The following is a 20,014-nucleotide window of genomic DNA, read 5'->3' as shown; positions in this document are numbered from 1 at the left end:
TTCTGCCCACCCCGGACAAGGTGACCGGGAACCCTTCATGTGAACTTCAAAGCAAAGTATTGCCTAAGACAAGAACCGGGACGTACAGTCACATTTTAAATGGGTTTATGCCTTCCAACTAATTGACTTAGTAACTATGTATATTTATTCATGTTTCTCTGCCTTTTTATATTTCTTTCAATAGATAATGCTGTGAAAGTGAATGCCATGGGATTAAAGAAGAAAAAAAAAAAAAACCCCAACCTAGAGATTTCTATAAACTTCTTTAGGAAACCAGATTAGACTTCCAAAACAGCAGATATAATTTTTGTGGCTCTCCAAACATTTTATTTCGTTAGCAAATGTATGGCTTCTCCAAAGACAGCCTCTTTTAATTAGACGTGATGGCCAAAGGGGGAAAGCTTCGAGCTTTTCTGTTAAGCAGGGCCAGCTCGAAAGCGAGAGTGCCGGCTGCACCCTGAGGCCTCCTCGCCTGCCACCACGGGTCCAGGCGTGATGAACAGAGTCGCCTCCGTCTGAGCCCCGTGCCTTCTGTCGTTCGCAGGTGGTGCCGGGGGCCAGCAGGGCTTCTTGGGCTGCATCCGCTCCCTGAGGATGAACGGGGTGACGCTGGACCTGGAGGAGAGAGCGAAGGTCACGTCTGGGTTCAAATCCGGGTGCTCGGGCCACTGCACCAGCTACGGGGCCAACTGTGAGAACGGAGGCAGGTGTCTAGAGAAGTACCATGGCTACTCCTGTGACTGCTCGCACACGGCCTACGATGGCACATTCTGCAACAAGGGTAAGGCGGCGCCCGTTTCCGTGGCGTTCTCGCACTTCTCTTTAAGCCCAGATCATCTATGCTATGACTTTTCGGCTGTCCCCAGTGTGCACTGTTCTGAGAGTAAGGTGTTCAGAATTCTTCTCCCACCTTAGGTGGGAAGTCTCCTGAATCATCCCCTGATCTCTGTCATTCACTAAGGTGAGAGAACCTCTGGGGGGGTGTGTGTGCAGTTTCACCCAAATCCCAGCGGCCTATGCACTGACTAGCACATCCTGCAGCAAGTAGCCACATCACACCTTGATAGTGAGTGACAAAGTCAGTGGCCTCTGAAAGGGGACTCAGGCCTGACCCTCCCGCTCAGGGAGGTCAGGAGGGGTCGGCGTGCTCCCAGACTGATGGGTTGTTCCAGTGAATCGGTCAGGGCAGCCAGCAGTCCAGACAGGTACCCCACCCCTGGCTGCTGCCGAGACTGGGTTCGCGCTGGACTCACTGGGAAACCTGTCTGGCCAGTTCTTGTCGCCATCATTATTGTCCTTACACGGGATGCCTCTAGGTGTGGTTCTCAGCCTTAGCCAAACGGCAGGCATAGCGCGTGAGATGCCACATCTCATCAGCCGGCTTAGAGCACCTGTTATTAGTGCATTATTTCAGGCTCGGATGAGTCCTTGAATCCCTAATAAATTCTGCAGAGCCAATCAGCAGACTACGGGAGCCCAATGCATATGCATGTTGTCATTCAAGATACACCCTGTGGGGGCGCCTGGGTGGCACAGCGGTTAAGCGTCTGCCTTTGGCTCAGGGCGTGATCCCGGCGTTATGGGATCGAGCCCCACATCAGGCTCCTCTGCTGTGAGCCTGCTTCTTCCTCTCCCACTCCCCCTGCTTGTGTTCCCTCTCTCGCTGGCTGTCTCTATCTCTGTCAAATAAATAAATAAATAAAATCTTTAAAAAAAAAAAAAAAAGATACACCCTGTGATCCCCCACGTGACTGGAAGGAATGCACTCAACTGGTCTGTGACTTCATTTCCCATAAGTAAACAAGAGGGATGGAACACGGCAGAGCGGGACTTTTCCTAAGCTACCACTGAAATGCATGTAAATCACTCTTCTCTCTCTAAATGAATGTATAGTATTTGGGTGAAGTTTCTTGTAAATGGTTGGTATATCTCTTAATAAGAAGCTTTACATAAGTAGCCTGTTCATACTCTCATGAATACGTGGAGGGTGGTGTATGCTGGCATTTTTCACACAAGATGCCACGCAGGAGGAGGAATTGTTCCGTGACGTTCTCTGTACATCCAGGCTACTGTCTGGCTGGGCTGCAATGTGAGCATACAAATGAGGTCAGGCAGGGTTTGAAGAATGAGCGCGAGACAACAACAGAGGTGGAAAGGGACACCATTGCTGAATAATACCGTACCACATTAACAGTGCTATTACAGGGCATTTTTCTGCTCGCAACAAAATGGTTCCAGGATTTTCCTGTGGCACACAATGGGGTGGGTTTGCAGAACACATTAATTTTGCACTTGTAGAAATGACAGTCTCGCAATTACCATTCATTGTGCGCGAAGCTAATTTAACACAGTCATTCCATTGCCAAAGAGATGTCTGAATGCAATCAAGTCAGTCCTAATGCCTGAGAGATTCCACTACAGAAGGTCCAATCTAAAGAAAATCATGATCCCTTATTTTTGGAGAGTTGGGTTAAACATAGTGGCTCATACAAAGCTTCTGGGGGTTAACAGGCAATATTCACAAATAGAAAGGCAGGGGTTAGAGATAGGGATAGGGATAGAGATAGATGTTGCTATCTCTCGCAACTCTAGAAGGGTTAGCTAACCCTTCAGCTTAGCTAATGTTAGAGATAAAGTTAAATGAAGCTTGTGTGTTTTCCTTGACACTATTTCAAAAAGTTTACACAAAAGTCAAATATTCTCTAAATATCTGTTTGCTGGGATTTTACATTTGACTCAGTCCATGGCTTTAACAAAAATAAAATTAAAAACTGCAAAACATGTTGGGGAAGTATTTGCGGACATCCTTCTGAGTCCACACAAGCATCCTTTGGACTAGGGGAGAATGATGTTGGTTCTGGTTGAAAGGAATCCCGAAGCTATCCAGGAAAGCTTCGTCTGCAGGCTCTTTCCTGGACCAGGGATCTGCCCTGTGAGACCTCCAGCCAGGTGCCCCCTCTGTTCTGGTTCTCACTCCCAGGAAGAGACCCTTCTAGGGTCTCCTGTGACCTCACCCTCATTGTGGGGCTGCAGCCAAAAAACCCAGCCTCTAGAAAGAGCGGCCGCAGTCATCTGCCAAAGAACGAGTTCGTGGAAATCCTTTGCGGGCCATCCTTTGATAGTACAGGTCTGGGCTGTGCATGTGGAAAGTGTTCACGACATTTTGCTAAGTGAATGAAGCAGGTCCCACTATACCAGGGACACCCTGATCACATGTTTACACAAAATCAGACACACACACACACACACACAGGCGCGAGGAAAGCAAACTATGAGAAAACACACCAAAATATTGACTGCCATTATTTTTAGGGGAGGTAAAAACACCAGTATTTACTTTCATTTCTCTTTTGCTGTATTTTCTACTCTTTATACAACAATGTATTACCTTTGACTTCCTCATTTGTTCCTCTTTTGGGGAAAAACAGCACTAAGAGGCAGAGTTCTTACCCCTGGCATTCAATGATCAACTGTCTCTGCTTAGAAAATCTCTAGTTATGAGCCAGAGATCCTGTGCCACCTGACCGTATTCTCTGAAATGGAGCAGCGTCTCAGGTGAAAATTGCATAAAATTAAATTAGCCTTGAAAAATCCATCTCTCTGCATTTAACAGAGCTCAATTTTTCATCCTTCATGCAGGCACTGGAGGAGGGATTGCCTTGTTGGGGCCAAGTTGTATGAAAATAAAAACCTTGAGACATTTGTGTCACACTCAGCCACGTGCGAGGCGCACAGTAGGACAGGCAAGAACCCAATATAGCCCAAGAGGGCAAATCAGCCAAGGGTCTCCCCTGGTATTATGTCAATCAGGAGGAAGGTGGCAAATGGCACACACAATCTAAATTCTCTGTTTCGCTCTCTCTCTCTTTCCTATCCTCCCTCATTTCTTTCCCTTTCCCCTGTCTCTCTGTCCCCACCACCTCCACCTCCATCTGTCTGTCTCCCTGACTCTCTCTCAGTCTCCGACCCCAACGCCGCAGGAACACACGCTGTCTCAACATCTATCTCTATCCCTATCCTTCCACACTCCCTACCTACTTTCCCTATTTCTCTCTCTCGAGTGGATATATGGTTGCGTTTGTAAATCAAATTACTATGTGCTGCCACTTCATTAAGCTCGGGAGGACAGGGTTGGACTCAAGCAGGTCCCACCTGATGACTCTCTTTTGCTTCGTAGAGGATGCACTTTTACTCACGATCCCCTGCCAGCAAACCTATATACACGAGAAACATCTTTCTGCCTTCTTCTAGCCTCTCGTCAAGGAGGCTCCCAGAGCCTTTTTTCAAAGGAATCTATGAAGATTTGAAGACCAGCTCAGGCATCAGGTCTCCCAGGGCTCCCTGCATATTAATAGACACGCTGGCTGGGGGAGTTCATGTTTTGCAAGGAACACAAGGGCAGCCCGGAAAACTCTGACCAGACCCTAGAGCCAGTCACATCATCAGTCTGGAGAAGCACTTGGTGGCCCATCTTCTCACAGAGTCCACCACCCAGTGGCCATTAACTCAGCTGACACAGCTCCATTCCACTGCAGAATTCCCTGGCAGCCCATTGGCTGAAGCTGCAGAATTCTCTAGAAACAGAGCAACACTGTGGCCTATGTGGAAGGCTCAGCTGTGGGTCTGGCGTGTCATGCCCAGGATTAGTGGGGACCTACACTGGGACCAAATGGTTACTTGCCTGGCCTTACCAAAGATAGTTTTCTTCACTCATTAGGCCCATTTCTTCTTAGCCAGTCAAACCCCAAAACACTGGAAAATGTTATGACCATGAACTTCATTTTTATTTCTAACCAGAAATTAGCAACATAATTAGAAGAAAACTCTTTCTGTACCTTCTCCATGTTTTTAAGCAAGAGGCAAAATCACAGATGTAGGGTGGCTACAACAATTTCTATGTTTAATTTTTGTAATTAAGTGCCATAGTGATTAAATAGTGTCTACCTCCCCCCAAGTTCATGTCCACCCAGGACTTTAGAACGTGTCCTTGTTTGGAAACACAGTCTTTGCAGATGTAATTAAGGTGAGTTCATACTGGATTGGGGTGGTCCTTAATCCAATGAGAGTATCCTTACAAGGAGAGGCTAGGACACAGAAGGACACACAGTCCTACCGGGAGAAGGCCACATGAATACAGAGCAGAGACGGAAGTGGTGCAGCCACAAGCCAAGGGACACCTGGGCCACCGGAAGCTGGAAGGAGCCAGGAGCACCCCCCACCAAGCCCTCAGAAGAAGTATAGCCCCAATAACACCTTAATTTTCAACTTCCACCCCAAAACTGTAAGAGAATAAATTTCTCTTCTTTGAAGCCACCCAATTTATGGTACTTTGCAGGAGTGGCCACTGAAAACTAATGCAATTGCAAGGAAACATCTTCAGTGCTTCTTAATTCCTGCATGTTAACAGTGAAGACAGCTGACATTCACCGAGAACTTAGCCTGTGTCGGACAGTGTGCTGAGCTCTGTGATTGTGTTATTGTCACCTAATATCATGACAACCCTATGAGGTGGGTACTATTATTATCATCCCCATTTTACAGAGAAGGAAATTGAGACATAGAATGGGTGCGGCAACTTGGCCAGTATGCACACACCAGCGGAGCCGAGGACCGGGATTTGTGTGCAGGCAGTTTGACTGAAAGCTCACGTTCTTCCCCACCGTGTAGAACTGTTTCTCGCCAAGGCTGGGTCCTTCATGTGGGCGGACATAAAATTGGAAACAGAACCCCTGGTCTTAAAGCTTGTTAGTTACTGCAATCCGGTAAAAAAGCAGAATTTTATTGGATGCAGAACAAATCACAGCATTTATTTTTAGGATACAGGATCCGAACAAAGACTCTCCCTCTCTTTTTTTTGGAGGGATGGGAACATCGAGGTGTAAGCTGTATTTATTTATTAATTCATTTCTTTAACAAACATTCAGGGAATACCTAATGTGCCTGAAAGCCTTGAATGTGTAGTTGAGCCTGACTGCTGAAATTTTCAAAACATTCCAATGGTTTATTGCTACAAGATCGGGAGACCTACAGTATATGAAAGGAGTAGATGTGAATTAGCTGTCACCGAGGCTGCTGCAAACACTTCTTCATTATGATCCCTTCACTGCACCAAGTTTAGCAAGAACTTATCATCAAGAGGCACAAAAATATCCCCTAATCCACTTGTCTGCACTTTTTTTCCTGTAAAAATGCTCGTGTTCATCTGCCAACCCAGAATTGCAGTTGAAAAAATACATATCTTTAAATAGTCCAAAGCCGTTTTCTGAGTTTAGGGAGTTCTGTTTCCTTATCAAACATTCGTTTGTTGCCCAGATAAAGGCCAAAATTAAAGGGAACAAGGTCCCAGGACTGCAGAGCGACTGAGCGGTGGACAGATGGCACCAGCATCATTGAAGTCGCTGGAGCACGCACTGCCTCGCTCTGGTCTAGGGAGGTCTCCTACTCGCCTACGAGTCTCCTGACACTGACTCACATTTGACGATCTGTATTATTAATGCGGTAGAAGAACCTGGTCATGGCCAACTCAATCCCTACACAGAAAATGGATAATGGACTTGAAAGTGGGTTTGAATCCAGCTTCCTCACTGCCGGGTTCTGTAATCTTGAGCAAATTGTTTAACTCCACTTGGCCTCATCTTCGGAACTATATAATACCCACTTCTTTTTTTTTAAGATTTATTTATTTATTAGAGAGAGAGAGCACATGAGTCGAGGTAGGGGCAGAGGGGGAGAGAGAGAGAATCTCAAGCAGACTCCCCACTGAACGTGGAGCCCGCCACAAGGCTCAGTCTCACAACCCTGAGACGGTGACCTGAACGGAAATCAGAAGTCGGACGCTCAACCAGCTGAGCCACCCAGGCACCTCCGTAGCACCCACTTCTTAATCCCACCATGAGAATCACATTGTTTGTTGATGTTTTTGTTTTGATTTTAAATCACGTCGTTCTTTAATCCTTCGCTAGAAGCTTCAAATATCAGATGCCGAACCGGCACCATTTCAATGGCCTCTGAGTACTGGGTTGCCTCTGTGTTACTTCGGGAACAATGGCAGTGTCATAAAATGCCAGTTCTCCTTAATTGTGGTCACAGTAATAGTATTCTGAAGGTGCAAATGCAGTGCCCAACGCCTAAACCCTGATGGGTTAAGGAATATGCAGAGACTCTGGAAGGTGGAGTTGGCGGCAACCTCTCTACATCCCCAGGCTCGTGCCTGGTGGTGCAGTTCCTGATGCACGTTACCCATGCCTGTCAAGAGCCAGCATGGGTCACTTCAGCAATGGCTGCATCCCCTCCTAATACAAAGCCCATCCATAACCAGGGGAACGCGAAAAGAGCTGAGGACTCCGTTTTGCTGGAGACCTCACACACAAGTCCAAGGCAGACCTTAGAGGAGAGAGAGTCTCTATCATGCCTCTTCCAGGAGGGTTCCGTGGAGGGTAGGAGGAGGTGGCTTTGCCCAGAGCGCTGTGAAGATGGCACAAATCCTGCATCTCCCTGACTCCAGGCATGGCTCAGCAAGGAGAGGAAATCCATGGCTCGACTTTGTAGAGCAGATTGGAAGACTGGGGGAGGAGAGGGGAATTAATTAATAAAAAATATTATAAACAAGTGGGGGAAGAAAAAGAAGAAAGATCTTGGAATTATGCACCCTGGAATTTCATCCCTGCGTGGAACGGGTAAACTGTTGGCGACAATGCCCATTTTTTCTCAGGCCTACCCACCTGGTCTTACGCCCAGCCTGCAGGAGAGTTTCGAACCAACACAGAGAGATGACTTTCACAGTCTTCTTTCCCATTTCCAGTTTGAACAGGAGGCTTTGTAGGTTTGGATGAAGGCCCAAAGGTACAAGAATAGAATTCTTTTTCCTTTTCCTCTTAATGTGTTATTCAAGAAAGGAAAGTATCCCTTCTCTATATTTATGTTTCTTAAAACTTCAAACCTTAAGATGCAACTTAAAAATATCATAGAAACATAGAAAATAATCTTCTTAAATATTTTAGGGGGAAAAAAAGAAAGAAAAAGTTAGAAAATACTTATGGGCAAAAGCTCAAAATACTTAGGGATCAAAGAAAATGCTTTGGACTTGATTCCAAAAGGCCAAAACTACAGAGATAGCTGACGCATCACTATAGAATTTCATGGTGGTAAAATAACATTCCCCTTGGCCTGAGGATCTTTATGGGGTCCCAGGTATAAAGAAAAACCTGGTCAATTAACTTCCCCAGAAGAAAGGATTTAAAAATTCAGTGGGTAAGGGGCGCCTGGGTGGCACAGCGGTTAAGCATCTGCCTTCGGCTCAGGGCGTGATCCCGGCGTTCTGGGATCGAGCCCCACATCAGGCTCTTCCACTATGAGTCTGCTTCTTCCTCTCCCGCTCCCCCTGCTTGTGTTCCCTCTCTCGCTGTCTCTATCTCTGTCGAATAAATAAATAAAATCTTTTTAATAAATAAATAAATAAAAATAAAAATTCAGTGGGTAAAGCAAACCCTTTCTAAAACACGAAACACTATAGAGAACATAGTTTTGGGGTGGTTTTTTTTCTTTTAATTCCAGTATAGTTAACCTACAGTGTTACATTAGTTTCAGGTGTACAATATAGTGATTCAATTCTATATATTACTCAGTGCTCATGAAGATATGTGTACTCTTAATCCCTATCATCTGTTTACTCATCTCCCACCCCCGCTCCCAGCAACCTGTTGTTCTCTACAGTTAAGAGTCTGTTTTTTCGTTTGTCTCTTTTTTTTCCCTTTGTTTTGTTTCTTAAATTCCACATATGAGTGAAGACATGTGGTATTTGTCTTTCTCTAAGAGTTACTTCACTTAGCATTATACTCTCTAGCTCCATCCATGTCATTGCAAATGGCAAGATTTCATTTTTTTATAGATGAATAATAGTCCATGACATACACACACACACACGCAAGAACACACACGTATATACCACACCTTCTTTGTGCACTCATCTATCGGTGGACGCTTGGGCTGCTCCATCATTTAGCTATTGTAAATAATGCTGCAATAAACTCAGGGGTGTATATGTCCTTTCGAATTAGTATTTTCATATTCTTTGGGCAAATACCCAGTAGAGCAATTACTGGATCCTAAGGTAGTTCCATTTTCAGTTTTTTGAGAATCCTCCATGCTGTTTTCCCAGTGGCTGCACCAGTTTGCATTCCCACCAGCAGTGCTCGAGGCTTCCTTTTTCTCTACATCCTCACCAACACTTGTTGTTTCTTGAGTTGTTGATTTTAGCCATTCTGACAGGTTCAAGGTTTTGAACTGTGGTTTTGATTTGCAGTTTCCTGATGATCTTACACCATGCACAAAAATAAATTTGAAATGGATTAAGGACCTAAAAGTGCGTCCTAAAACCATAAAAATCCTAGAGGAGAGCATAGGCAGTCATTTCTCTAACATCGGCCTTAACAACATTTTTGTAGATCTGTCTCCCGAGGCAAGGGAAACAAAAGCAAAAATAAACTGTTGAGACTACATCAAAATAAAAAGCCCCTGCATGGTAAAGGGAACAGTCAACAAAGTTAACCCATGGGATGGGAGTAGATATTTGCAAATGACACGTCGATAAAGGGTTAGTATCTGAAATACATAAAAAACATATACAACTCAATGCCAAAAAACCAAATATTCTAATTTAAAAATGGGCAGAAGACACGAACAGACATTTCGCCAGAGAAGACTTACAGATGGCCACAGACACAGAAGAACACAGTTTTTGGACTTCGCTTTAGGTACAGGATGAATAACATTTTTTTCAAATTTGTGCCATTTTCTAAAATGACCAGGTTTGGGACCTTTGTGGATACAACCGATTTTTCTGTGTGTTGCAGAACGCTTTAATTCCCCATTCTTCAGCAATAATCAGAATTCTGTGAAGAATAATGTGAAGTTTACAAAACTACCACTTCCTACTATTTAGCTCCACGCTTTCAGCTGAAACTCTATACGTTTCTTTCATGAATCTAAAAGGAACCGGTCTAATGATTTATTCACAGGGTTTTGCTTTTAAATCACTTACGTTTTTGGCTCTCCTACAAGCGGGTCCATTCACAAACGTCATATTTTCCGAGACCTGACTACAATACACAGAGAAAGCAAGACAGAAAGTGCTCGGGGAAACCTATATATGGAACCAACCCACTGCGAAAGTTCTAATGGTAAAGCCACTTTTCAGGTCCCATCAGCATGGCTGATCATAGTGGATGATGCCTAATTTGGGGGGCAGAAGTTTGATTAGGGGAGAAGACTCTTCAAAAAACATTTGTCATGAATGAATCCCAAGTCTGAGAATTCAGAAGCCCTGTGAGCCTCAAGCATCACAAAAATAAAAGCCACTTAAGGATGTATTATGAAAACCTAAAGAATTCTAAAACATTTAGAGCAGCATTTTAAAAACATACCGATTAAAAAGTTTGTCTCTGAAATAATATGACTGATATTTATAAGAAATATTTATTTGCTTTTAATATTACAAAATTTGATTGGACAAAATATTTTAGGATTCAGATCATTTTAACTCTTTCAGTTTATGCCCCACCAGCCAATAACATTTTGTGAGGTTTTGCCTTCTTTAGTTTTTAATTCAGTTATTAATCCATTTAATAATATATCTTCAGTGGCTTTTATTTTTTTGTCATGCTTGAGGTTCATTTAATTAGTAAGACTAGGGAACTTTAAAAATGAGCCAAACACCTCACCAACGAAGATATACAGATGGCAAATAAAATATGCAAAAAGGTGCTCCACATCACATGTCCTCAGGGGAATCCACGTTGAAACAACGAGATACCTCTGCACATTTAGTAGAATGGCCCAAATCCAGAATTCTGACACCACCAAATGCTGGTGGGGATGAGGAGCAACAGGAATTCTCATTCATTGCCGGTGGGAGTGCAAAATGGTGCGGTCGCTTTGGAAGACTGTCTGGTGGTTTCTTAGAAAACTAAACATACTTTTACCGTAACATGCCCCAGTCATGTTCCTAGGAATTGAAGGAATTGAAAACTTAATGTTCACACAAAAACCTGCACATGGGTGTTTCTAGCACCTTGATTCATAATTGCCGAAACTCGGAAGCAACCAAGATGTCCTTCAGTAGGTAAATGGACAAATAAATTGGCCCATCCAGACAATGGAATATCATTCAGCATTAAAAAGAAATAACTTATCAAGCCATGAAAAGACACAGAAGAAACTTAACGGCATATTCCAAAGTGGAAAAAAAAAAAAACAGTCTGAAAACGCTACATACTGTATGACTCCAACTACATGACATTTTAAAAAAGAGAAAACTATGGAGACAGTACAAAGATCAGTGGTTACCAGGGACTGGGGGGAAGAAAGAGAAACGATGACTAGCTGGAGCACAGCGGATTTTCAGAGCAGCAAAATACCCTTCATGATACATAATGGTGGACACATGTCATTATATATTTGCCCGAACCCATAAGGTGTATAAGACCAAGAGTGAACTCCAATGTCGACTGTGGACTTTGGGTGATAAGGATGTGTCGGCATCGGTTCACTGATTGTAACAAATGTACCACTCTGGTGGGGGATGTTAATAGCGGGGAAGGCTAGACATGTGTAGGTATGCAGGTGGTATATGGGAATTTCTATACCTTTTCCTCAATGTCGCTGTGAACCTAAAACTGCTCTTTAAAAAAAAAAAAAAGACTTTAAAAAAAGAGAGTAGGAAATTTTTTCCATTTTCCAAAATTGTGTTCTCATCCTCTCAGCTTTTTCCCTCATCCCCACTTCCCAAGAGTTGCATATGTGTCTAATGGTAAGCCCCCTTTCTGTATTTCTACTTTAAATATACCCCTTTAAAGAGACCACTGCAAAGATAGGTCAGCAAGTTGATGTGTAAATAACACTTTATCCCTGCTCTTTTGTGAAGGGGGGGGGCTTCTAAGAATTCTAACTTCGATACTCCCACATTTAATTTTAATATTCTAAAGTTCAGACTTGACTACTGCAAATTTGCTTCCTTTCAACATTGTACAAATGATTTACCATTTTCCACACCCAGAACCAATTTTACTTCCTGTGTTACTCCCTAAGGAGAAGGTCAAGTGCAGTTTACAGTGGGATCCCCATTAGGGCCCTTTGTGAATCACTCTGTCTGCCACCCTCAGGGCCCCACAGTATTCTTTCAAATCCTTTGCTTCATTCCGCCCTATTCACACAACCAACACTATTCTAAGCTAATTTTGTTTTCTAAAAAAAGGAATCTGTACTTCTTAAAAATTTTTTCCCAAAGAGAGAAAATGAACATTATTTATGACAGTGGAGCAAGAATACCTTGAAATCCAGTTTCAACATTATTGAAAACAAATCAGACAGTCCTACCACTCTCCTGGCATTCAGTTTCTTGTAAGTTGCATTAATTATATAAAGTGGATTATTCACAGGCTTGTGAGGATCGAATGTACCTGTGTATGTAAAAGTACTTTGAAAAGCACTGATATTATGAAAATGCAAATTGTTATTAAGGTGATTAATCACTACATCAGAGGTCCTGGAGTTGAAGGTCTCTTTAGCAGGAGGCCTGGCAGGTGTGGCGGGTTGCCATTCAAAAGCCGCCAGGAAACCCTGCGCAGGACCTTGCTGTCCACATTAGTGGTATCACAGGACTGACGGCAGAGAGCTCTGCCTTGCGCCTGTTTACAGTAGTGCTCGCCTCTGGCTCTGCACGGCTGTGACACGCATTGTCTGGAAGCTCAGAGATGACACAGAGCAGCAGACTTCAGACTCAGAGTCACACCCTTCCACGGCCTGCATTCACCGTCGGGCACTGGAGGCCGGGACCCTGGTTAAATTCCTGTCTGTTTCATAGACTTGTCAGGAATCGTTTGGCCTGGGTCATCATTAAAGCAGCGAGCACACTTGAGATTAAATAAGAATGGATTCTGAAGCCACCTCTTGGGGTTATTATTGAGGTCTTTGGAGAAGAATATTGGTTCCTTGAATCCTTACAGAATTTCAAAAAATAAAAAGTGACTGCAGTATTCTAGAAACCCCATCTAAAATTTTCCCCTTATCTCCAGTGATTAACAGTCTCTCTGCCCCTCTGCCCCCTTATTAAGGATGACAGCTCCAGTCCAGATGATGAATCCAGGTATTTCTCATGTTTAATCAAATGTAACCTAAATATTTGCACAAATTCATTGCCAGCCACTTCCTCGTTTTCAGTATCAGAGATTAGTGAGGTTGTAAGTAAAATGCTTTCTAAAACTTTCCCATTGAGGTAATCTAGTTTAAATCCCTTTTAAATGGGTCTATGTTGGTCTGTTGGCTTTTATAATTCCTTATAATGGAATCTTGTTAATTCAGTTAAAAATATAAGTTAAGCCATGTGAATCAACTTAAAACAGTGGACTGAGTTATAAATTTCAAACACACTGATAGTCCCCCTTTTCCCACTGAATAAGCAAAAACATTATCTTCTTTGACTTTGTACAGTGTTCTACTGAATCATAAGCCACATGTGGTTATTACAGATCTCTATAACATCTTTAAAAATATCGAGGACTATTTCAAAAAGTTTTATTTCTATTGCCATAATGAATTTATCATTATTCAGACTTTCAGCTTTTGCCCTAACATTCAAATGTCATTGGGTTACTTATTTCAACACTTTCTTCAATTACTCACAAATTGTTAAGAGTTCGTGAAGCTCTTTTTGTCACAAAATCAAAGTATCTCATGGTTCGAGAGGCTATTACATTCTATTCAACTGACATTTATTGGACACCTCGTTTTATGTCAGACACTAAACTTAGCATGTTCCCATATCTCACCTTCTTTAATCATCACAGCAATTTTAAGATGTAGGTGTTAGCACTCCTATTTTTAAAAATGAAAAAGCTAAGGCTTCAGAGATCAAGTTTATTATCTATAGTCACTTGGCTGGTAAATGACAAATTGGGATTGGAAGTGGAGAGGCCTGACTCCATATACACCAACAGAGTATCTTCTTTACAACACCCTCACGGGATGGGAGCCAAACTGTGCTTGACAGGACTCAGGCCATGTGATCAGCTCTCTCCACACTTGGACACTTCTGACAACTAGAAAGATCTCCCTCCTCCTGTACCATCATCTCTACTAAATATGGGAAGTATCTCAATGAAGACACACTGGATGTCAGCCTTGGGGTTCAAATCCCTATGCCTTTACAGACTCAGGAACAGGGGCGCCTGGGTGGCTCAGTCGGTTAAGTGTCTGCCTTCGGCTCAGGTCATGATCCGGGAGTACCAGGATCAAGCCCCGCATCGGGATCCCTGCTGAGCGGGGAGTCTGCTTGTCCCTCTCCTCCCTCTGCCGCTCCCCACTGTTCACTCTCGCTCTCTCCCCCCCCCCAAATAAATAAATAAAATCTTAAAAAAAGAACTCCGGTACATCCGTGCCCCTTCAGAATTCCCAACTCCAAGGAGACGAGTAAGAGCACCTAACCCGAAGCCTGACATAGAAGAGGTATTTAACAGCTGATAAACTCCACACCCTCCTCTTTCCTTTACTGAAGCCTTCATGCTATGCTCAGGGGGAAGGATGACTGGCCCACTTTGTAGTTACCGTTCTCCCAACACCCCAGAAAGCCTTAAAATAATCACAACTCTAAATAATACAAAGTTTACAAAATAATACTTTTTATCTTTTCTCACATATTAGCTCCATGACTCAGCTGAAACTCTATACACTTCTTTTCTTCCATGAATCTAAAAAGAACCAGTCTCCTAAATTGGCTTTTAAATGTCTCACATTTTCGGCTCCCCTGCAAGCAGGTCTATTCACCCACGTCCACACTGCCCTTGACTGTTTCAGCGTGTCTACGGGACACACTTCCCTTAGTCATCGTCCTGTAAAAATGGCAAGTTAGTGAGTTCCGTGGAGAGTAGTGAAGACATCCTGCCCAATTTGTCTTTCTCTCTCTATCATAGCAACCTGATAGCTGAGCAAAAGCCTAAGGCCCAAAAGTTCTGAATAATTTTTCCTCCTTTCTTTGTCTCATTTCCTGGAGCTTCCTCTCTGTGGCTGATGGAGAAAACACACACACACACACACACACACACACACAATGCATGCACTCACACACCCACACATATGCATGTACACACACACATACACACATCTGTACGAACACATGCACACAGCACAGAAAAACAGGGCCACCAGAGATGGACTGGACCTATTTCCAACCACAAGCCTCAGATAACAAGGTATTCCTTTGTACTTTTTAGGGCACCACCCACATACCGTATCCATGATTTTGTGTTAATGGTGGAGAATACCTTTCTCTCCAAATATATAAAGTGAGGAATGAAACAAGGGGCATGGAGAGTCTGACCAAAGAAATTCTTCTGCCATGAGAGGCCACCCCAGATTGCTTTGTAACAAAGAAGGTGATTTGCAGGGTAAATACAGGGCATGCCCTGTGAGTGTTCTCATTGATGAAATTCATGCTTGGAATTACTGATCGGTGGCCGCCGAAGGATTGCCATTTGTCCATCCTCGTCTGGAGACAGCACTGTAGGTAACGCGCCTCTGGCCACTGAAATTCCACATTCCGCACAGGACGTGGGAATTACCAAAATAAATCTCTGGGTCCGTTTTTGTAAGGAGATGTGAGTAAACAGGCGTTGCCAGCTACAGCTGTCCCTCACATCGTTGCTCTTGCTGCAGAGAGAAGTCCAGGCCACGGCGCTGAGCTCTTGGCCTTGGTGCAGCCCCAGAGCCTTCGTTCTCACTACACAGCAATGCTCCGATCACTGCATGAGCTTCCCTTTCTCTGGCCAAGAATAGTGTAAAAATTATAGCACACATAAAATATTTATCCTCTAGACAAGAGTAAAAGGATCCGCAGGCCAGGCCACAACTGGCAAGCGTTCCAGAATGCAGCGTGCTTGTCTTTTAGTCCATTCAGGCTGCTGTAACAAAGCACCACAGACAGGTGGCTTATAAACGACGGAACTGTGTTTCTCATAGTTCTGGAGGCTGGCGGTCCCAGACGAGGGAGGCGGCATTGTCGGGTGAGCCTGCTCTCGTGGGCCACAGACTTCTCAGTGTGTCCTCACTTGGCAGAAGGGGCTAGGGAGGTCTTGCCGGTCTCCTTTACGCAGCCTTATAAAAGAGACGTCACTAATCCTATCGATGGGGGCTCCACCCTCATGGCCTAATTTCCACCTTCTAACTATCACTTAGGGTGTCAGGATTCCAACATATGAATTTGGGAGTGGGTACAAACATTCAGACCCTAGTAGTAGGTATTCCCTTCCATAATAACGAATGGTACAAGTAAATATCTGCCCACTGCCCAGTCTGTCTCCTTCGGAGCACTGACCTTTTCGCCACCAGCACACGTGCACATGCAAGTGCTACCAAATTTACTCACTACCATTGCAATGGAGGGAGTTATTTTTAATTAAACTTTTAAAGCATCTGTCAGTTCAGAAGGAAGACACTGTGGAAAAAATAGGAATAACTTAAGGAATGAACGAGAAGACCAGCCACTCTCCATCCAAAAGGATTTTCTTTGAACTTATCCATTTTCTTTCCTGTGGCCTGGTAGTCAGCTAATGAGAGCATCATTTGAATGAGCAGGAGTGGCTCTGGAAGGAGGGTGAGCCCCTGAATGTGGGCTGGGTCGTCGAGGTTGAGTTCTCATGGAACCAGGCGTAATTTAGGAGCGAGGAGGCGTTGGATGCGCTCTTGGAAGGCAGTTACAGTGAATTCTGGGAGGACAGAGTTGAGGAACTTCAGAAGAGTCTGGAAGGGACGTGCTAGGAAGAGGAAGCAGTCAAAAATGGCCCCCCTTCTTTCATGCTCTTGCCTGAGGCCAGCCTTTCTCCTTTTGGCAGTTTCCCTTGCTACTAAGATTCCGAATTCAGGCTAGTACTATAATTTAGTTACATTACCGACTAAATAATCTTTAGTTATTGATCCATGTTAGAATATTGTACTATAGGAAAATGAATTCCAAGTTCCTAAAATCAATTTATATTATTATAATATACTATGTATCATTATGAACATAGTATTAGCATATACAGCATAAACATTTTTCCTGGAAACTACTGGTCTTCATTCCCATCATTTAAAAAGACTACTTAATATTCCATTCAGTAGGTTTACCAAAATTTATTTAACCTAAGTATCTCACAATAGGGAAATGGCGATTTCTATTTCTGCTCTTGAAACGGTTTCCAATTTTTTATTGTAAATAATACTGCAGTAAATGTTTTTGTAAATGGCATTCCGGTATTTTACATTATTTACTTAGGATGGATTGCCACATGTGGAGAGGTGGAATTAGAGGGTATGAAATGTTTATGGCTTTTCATCTGTGGAGCCAATCTGATTTCCCAAACGCAGTGCCAGGGAACGTGCAGGAAAGCCTGGTACTCTGAACACAATCAGCACTGTTTCCTTTTTTCCCTTTCCTCCTTGTTGTGAAAATAATAAGCCAAAAAAATGGTTCTTTATCATTTTAATTTGCACTTCTTTAATTACTGGAGAACAAAGAATTCAGTAGAAAGGTCTGGCAAGATGGCCGTGCCTCTGAGAAAGGCCTGCTTAGGGGCGACCGGGAGGCTGCACACACACTGTTTGACATGGCGGATCACCTTCCAAGATGGAAAGTGTTGTCTGCTGATGTCCCCGAGTGGAGGGACGGGGTTGCCAACGGACAGTAACAGAGGTCATAAGAGACTATATAAAAATGAACCTTTAGAGGTCAATTGGATATTGTCTATTTAATTCAGTAATTAAACTCAAGAAATCCACTCTAGAGAAATACTAGTATTATAGAAACATATATTCACAAGAACAGCATCATGACATTTTTTGTGTGATAAGGAAATGCAGAAGAAAAAACTCTCCATCAATAAAGGAATTACTGTTGAATTGTGGTACATAACCATTAAGAAGAGTGAGATGGATTTTTGATTCACATGAGGAAATATCCCTTGTATCATTAAGCATAAAAAAGCAGAATATGTAGAGTTTGATTGTTTTATATTAAAAACCCAGGCATGTGTGTGTGTGTGTTATAATATATACCACACATGCACATACACACACACACAAATGGGATTGTTTTCACCATGAACAGAATCAGATTGTATACACAGCAAAATATACATATAATTCTTCCAGTCTTTTTCCAAGCTTTTACAGACTGTTAGCGCTAGTTACTTCCAAAGGTGATGTGATATGACTGGGGACATGTAGGACGATTTTGACATTTTACTCTATAAAAGTTCACTTTTTTTTAAAGATTTTATTTATTTATCTGAGAGAGAGAGAGTGCACAAGAGGGGGGAGGGGCAGAGGGAGAGGAAGAAAGAGAAACAGACTCCCCACTGAGCAGGGAGCCCAGCATAGGGCTCCATCCCAGGACCCCGGGATCATGTCTTAATCCCAAATGAAGTAGATCAACCACTAATAATTAGCGGTTCTGATTGCAGATGTGGCCAACTGTGGGAGAGTTCACAGCAGCAGGGTGGGGGTGACCGGGGGAGTGGGGCGGGGCGGGAAGGCTGGAAGGGGGCACACAGAGAGTGGGCTGGGGTTTGTCACCGCGCGACAGCAGCCAGTAGAAGGAAGTACTTTGGATCAGAATGTTGCCTGGCTCCTTGCAGTGGGGATCAAGGAGACCCAGGGAAGACAGCACGCTCACGCTGGGGACCTTCCTGAGCATTCCGCTTGTATTAATGGACTCACTCACACAGGAATCCAGTGAGGGAGGTGGTTTTACCAAACCCATTTTACAGATGGGAAAAGTGATACACAGAGAAAGGAAGTAGCTTGCCTGAGGTTGTCCCTCTCAGTGGCAGAGCAAGGATTTGGACATAGCTTCGCTGTAATGCGCCCCCCCTTAATCCCTGAGCTGTGTGTTATCCTCTCCTCAAGGTAACGAGCTTCTCTTTGAGGCAGAAGACAGAGGCCAGTCACTGGAACTGAGAGGGCAGGCAGTATGCTATGGGACACATCCACGCTTTTCCAGGAAAGTCGAACAGTTTGCACCAGGATCCAGGCTCAGGAGAGGGACATAGGAAGGGGAGCCACTAGAGCTGGGACTCTCTTTCTAGACAGCGCGTCCCTAACTCCTTGACTTACGTTCCTAAAAGAAAAAAAAATGTTAAGCATGAGTCGCAATTTATATAACTTCGTTTACATATTCCTTTTAACTTTTTGTACATGTACTACTGAATTAATGTACGTCATAAAATATGCACAAGGGGAAAAATTATTCTTTTACACAAAAAAACTTACCATAAATTCACTTCAAATAGCATCGACTTGTACCAGCACTAGAAATGTGTATCCCTGACCAGAAATATATTTTTAAAAATAATTTGGATCTAGTTTTTATTATGACATTGATCAGAATTTCTTGATCTAGAACCCAGGTTTTCTAGAGTTCTTCCTTGATTGTTTGAGATTATTTATCCACATACGGATGATTACTTGAAAAAAAAACCCACAATGCAAGACCTTTGGTGTATTGTATAATCCTGAAACTGTATGTTAAAACAAAAACAAAACGGAGGGCCTTTAAAAAGCCTGCAGCAATACAAAAAAAAAAAAGTCACCCAACAAGAAAAATTTTCTCTAGAACAATTCTTTTAAGCCCCAGCAACAAAGCCAAAATGTCAATCCATTCTTTTTAACATTTTTCACAGCAAAACAACAGCCAATGTACAAAAATAAAGCATCGGAGTTCAAACGATCCAAGCTACTGCCAGTGATCGAGCATGTCTCATTCGGGGCAAAGATATATTTTTCTGATCACAGCAGTAACTCACACGTACCAAAAGAAAAATTAAATTACGTTAAAAGAAAGCATTTCAGCAGTCCTGACGGGCTGGAGCCCTCTGACAGCTCCTCGTAGGCCATGAGCCAATTATTGCCCTGTGGCAAAGCCAGCTGCCTCTTGAAACCAAAGCTAATGGAAAGAGGAGGCGCTTAGCAAAGCCGCTTAAACAGCTCA

General features: G+C 43.3%; 1 protein-coding gene across 1 annotated transcript in view; it reads left to right on the top strand.

The window, feature by feature from the left end:
- Window positions 1-20,014, top strand: part of CNTNAP2 (contactin associated protein 2) — a 1,324,851-nt gene that overhangs the window by 1,134,187 nt on the left and 170,650 nt on the right. The window contains exon 18 of the mRNA XM_008697394.2: window positions 545-781. Coding sequence (XP_008695616.2) covers window positions 545-781 — 237 coding nt within the window. The remainder of the gene's footprint in view (window positions 1-544; window positions 782-20,014) is intronic.

This window comes from Ursus maritimus, unplaced genomic scaffold (genome assembly GCF_017311325.1).
Source record: "Ursus maritimus isolate PB19 unplaced genomic scaffold, ASM1731132v1 scaffold_3, whole genome shotgun sequence".
NCBI classification, from domain to species: Eukaryota; Metazoa; Chordata; class Mammalia; order Carnivora; family Ursidae; genus Ursus; species Ursus maritimus.
The sequence above is the reverse complement of the archived record's forward strand: the minus strand, read 5'-3'. Positions and strand labels throughout refer to the sequence as shown.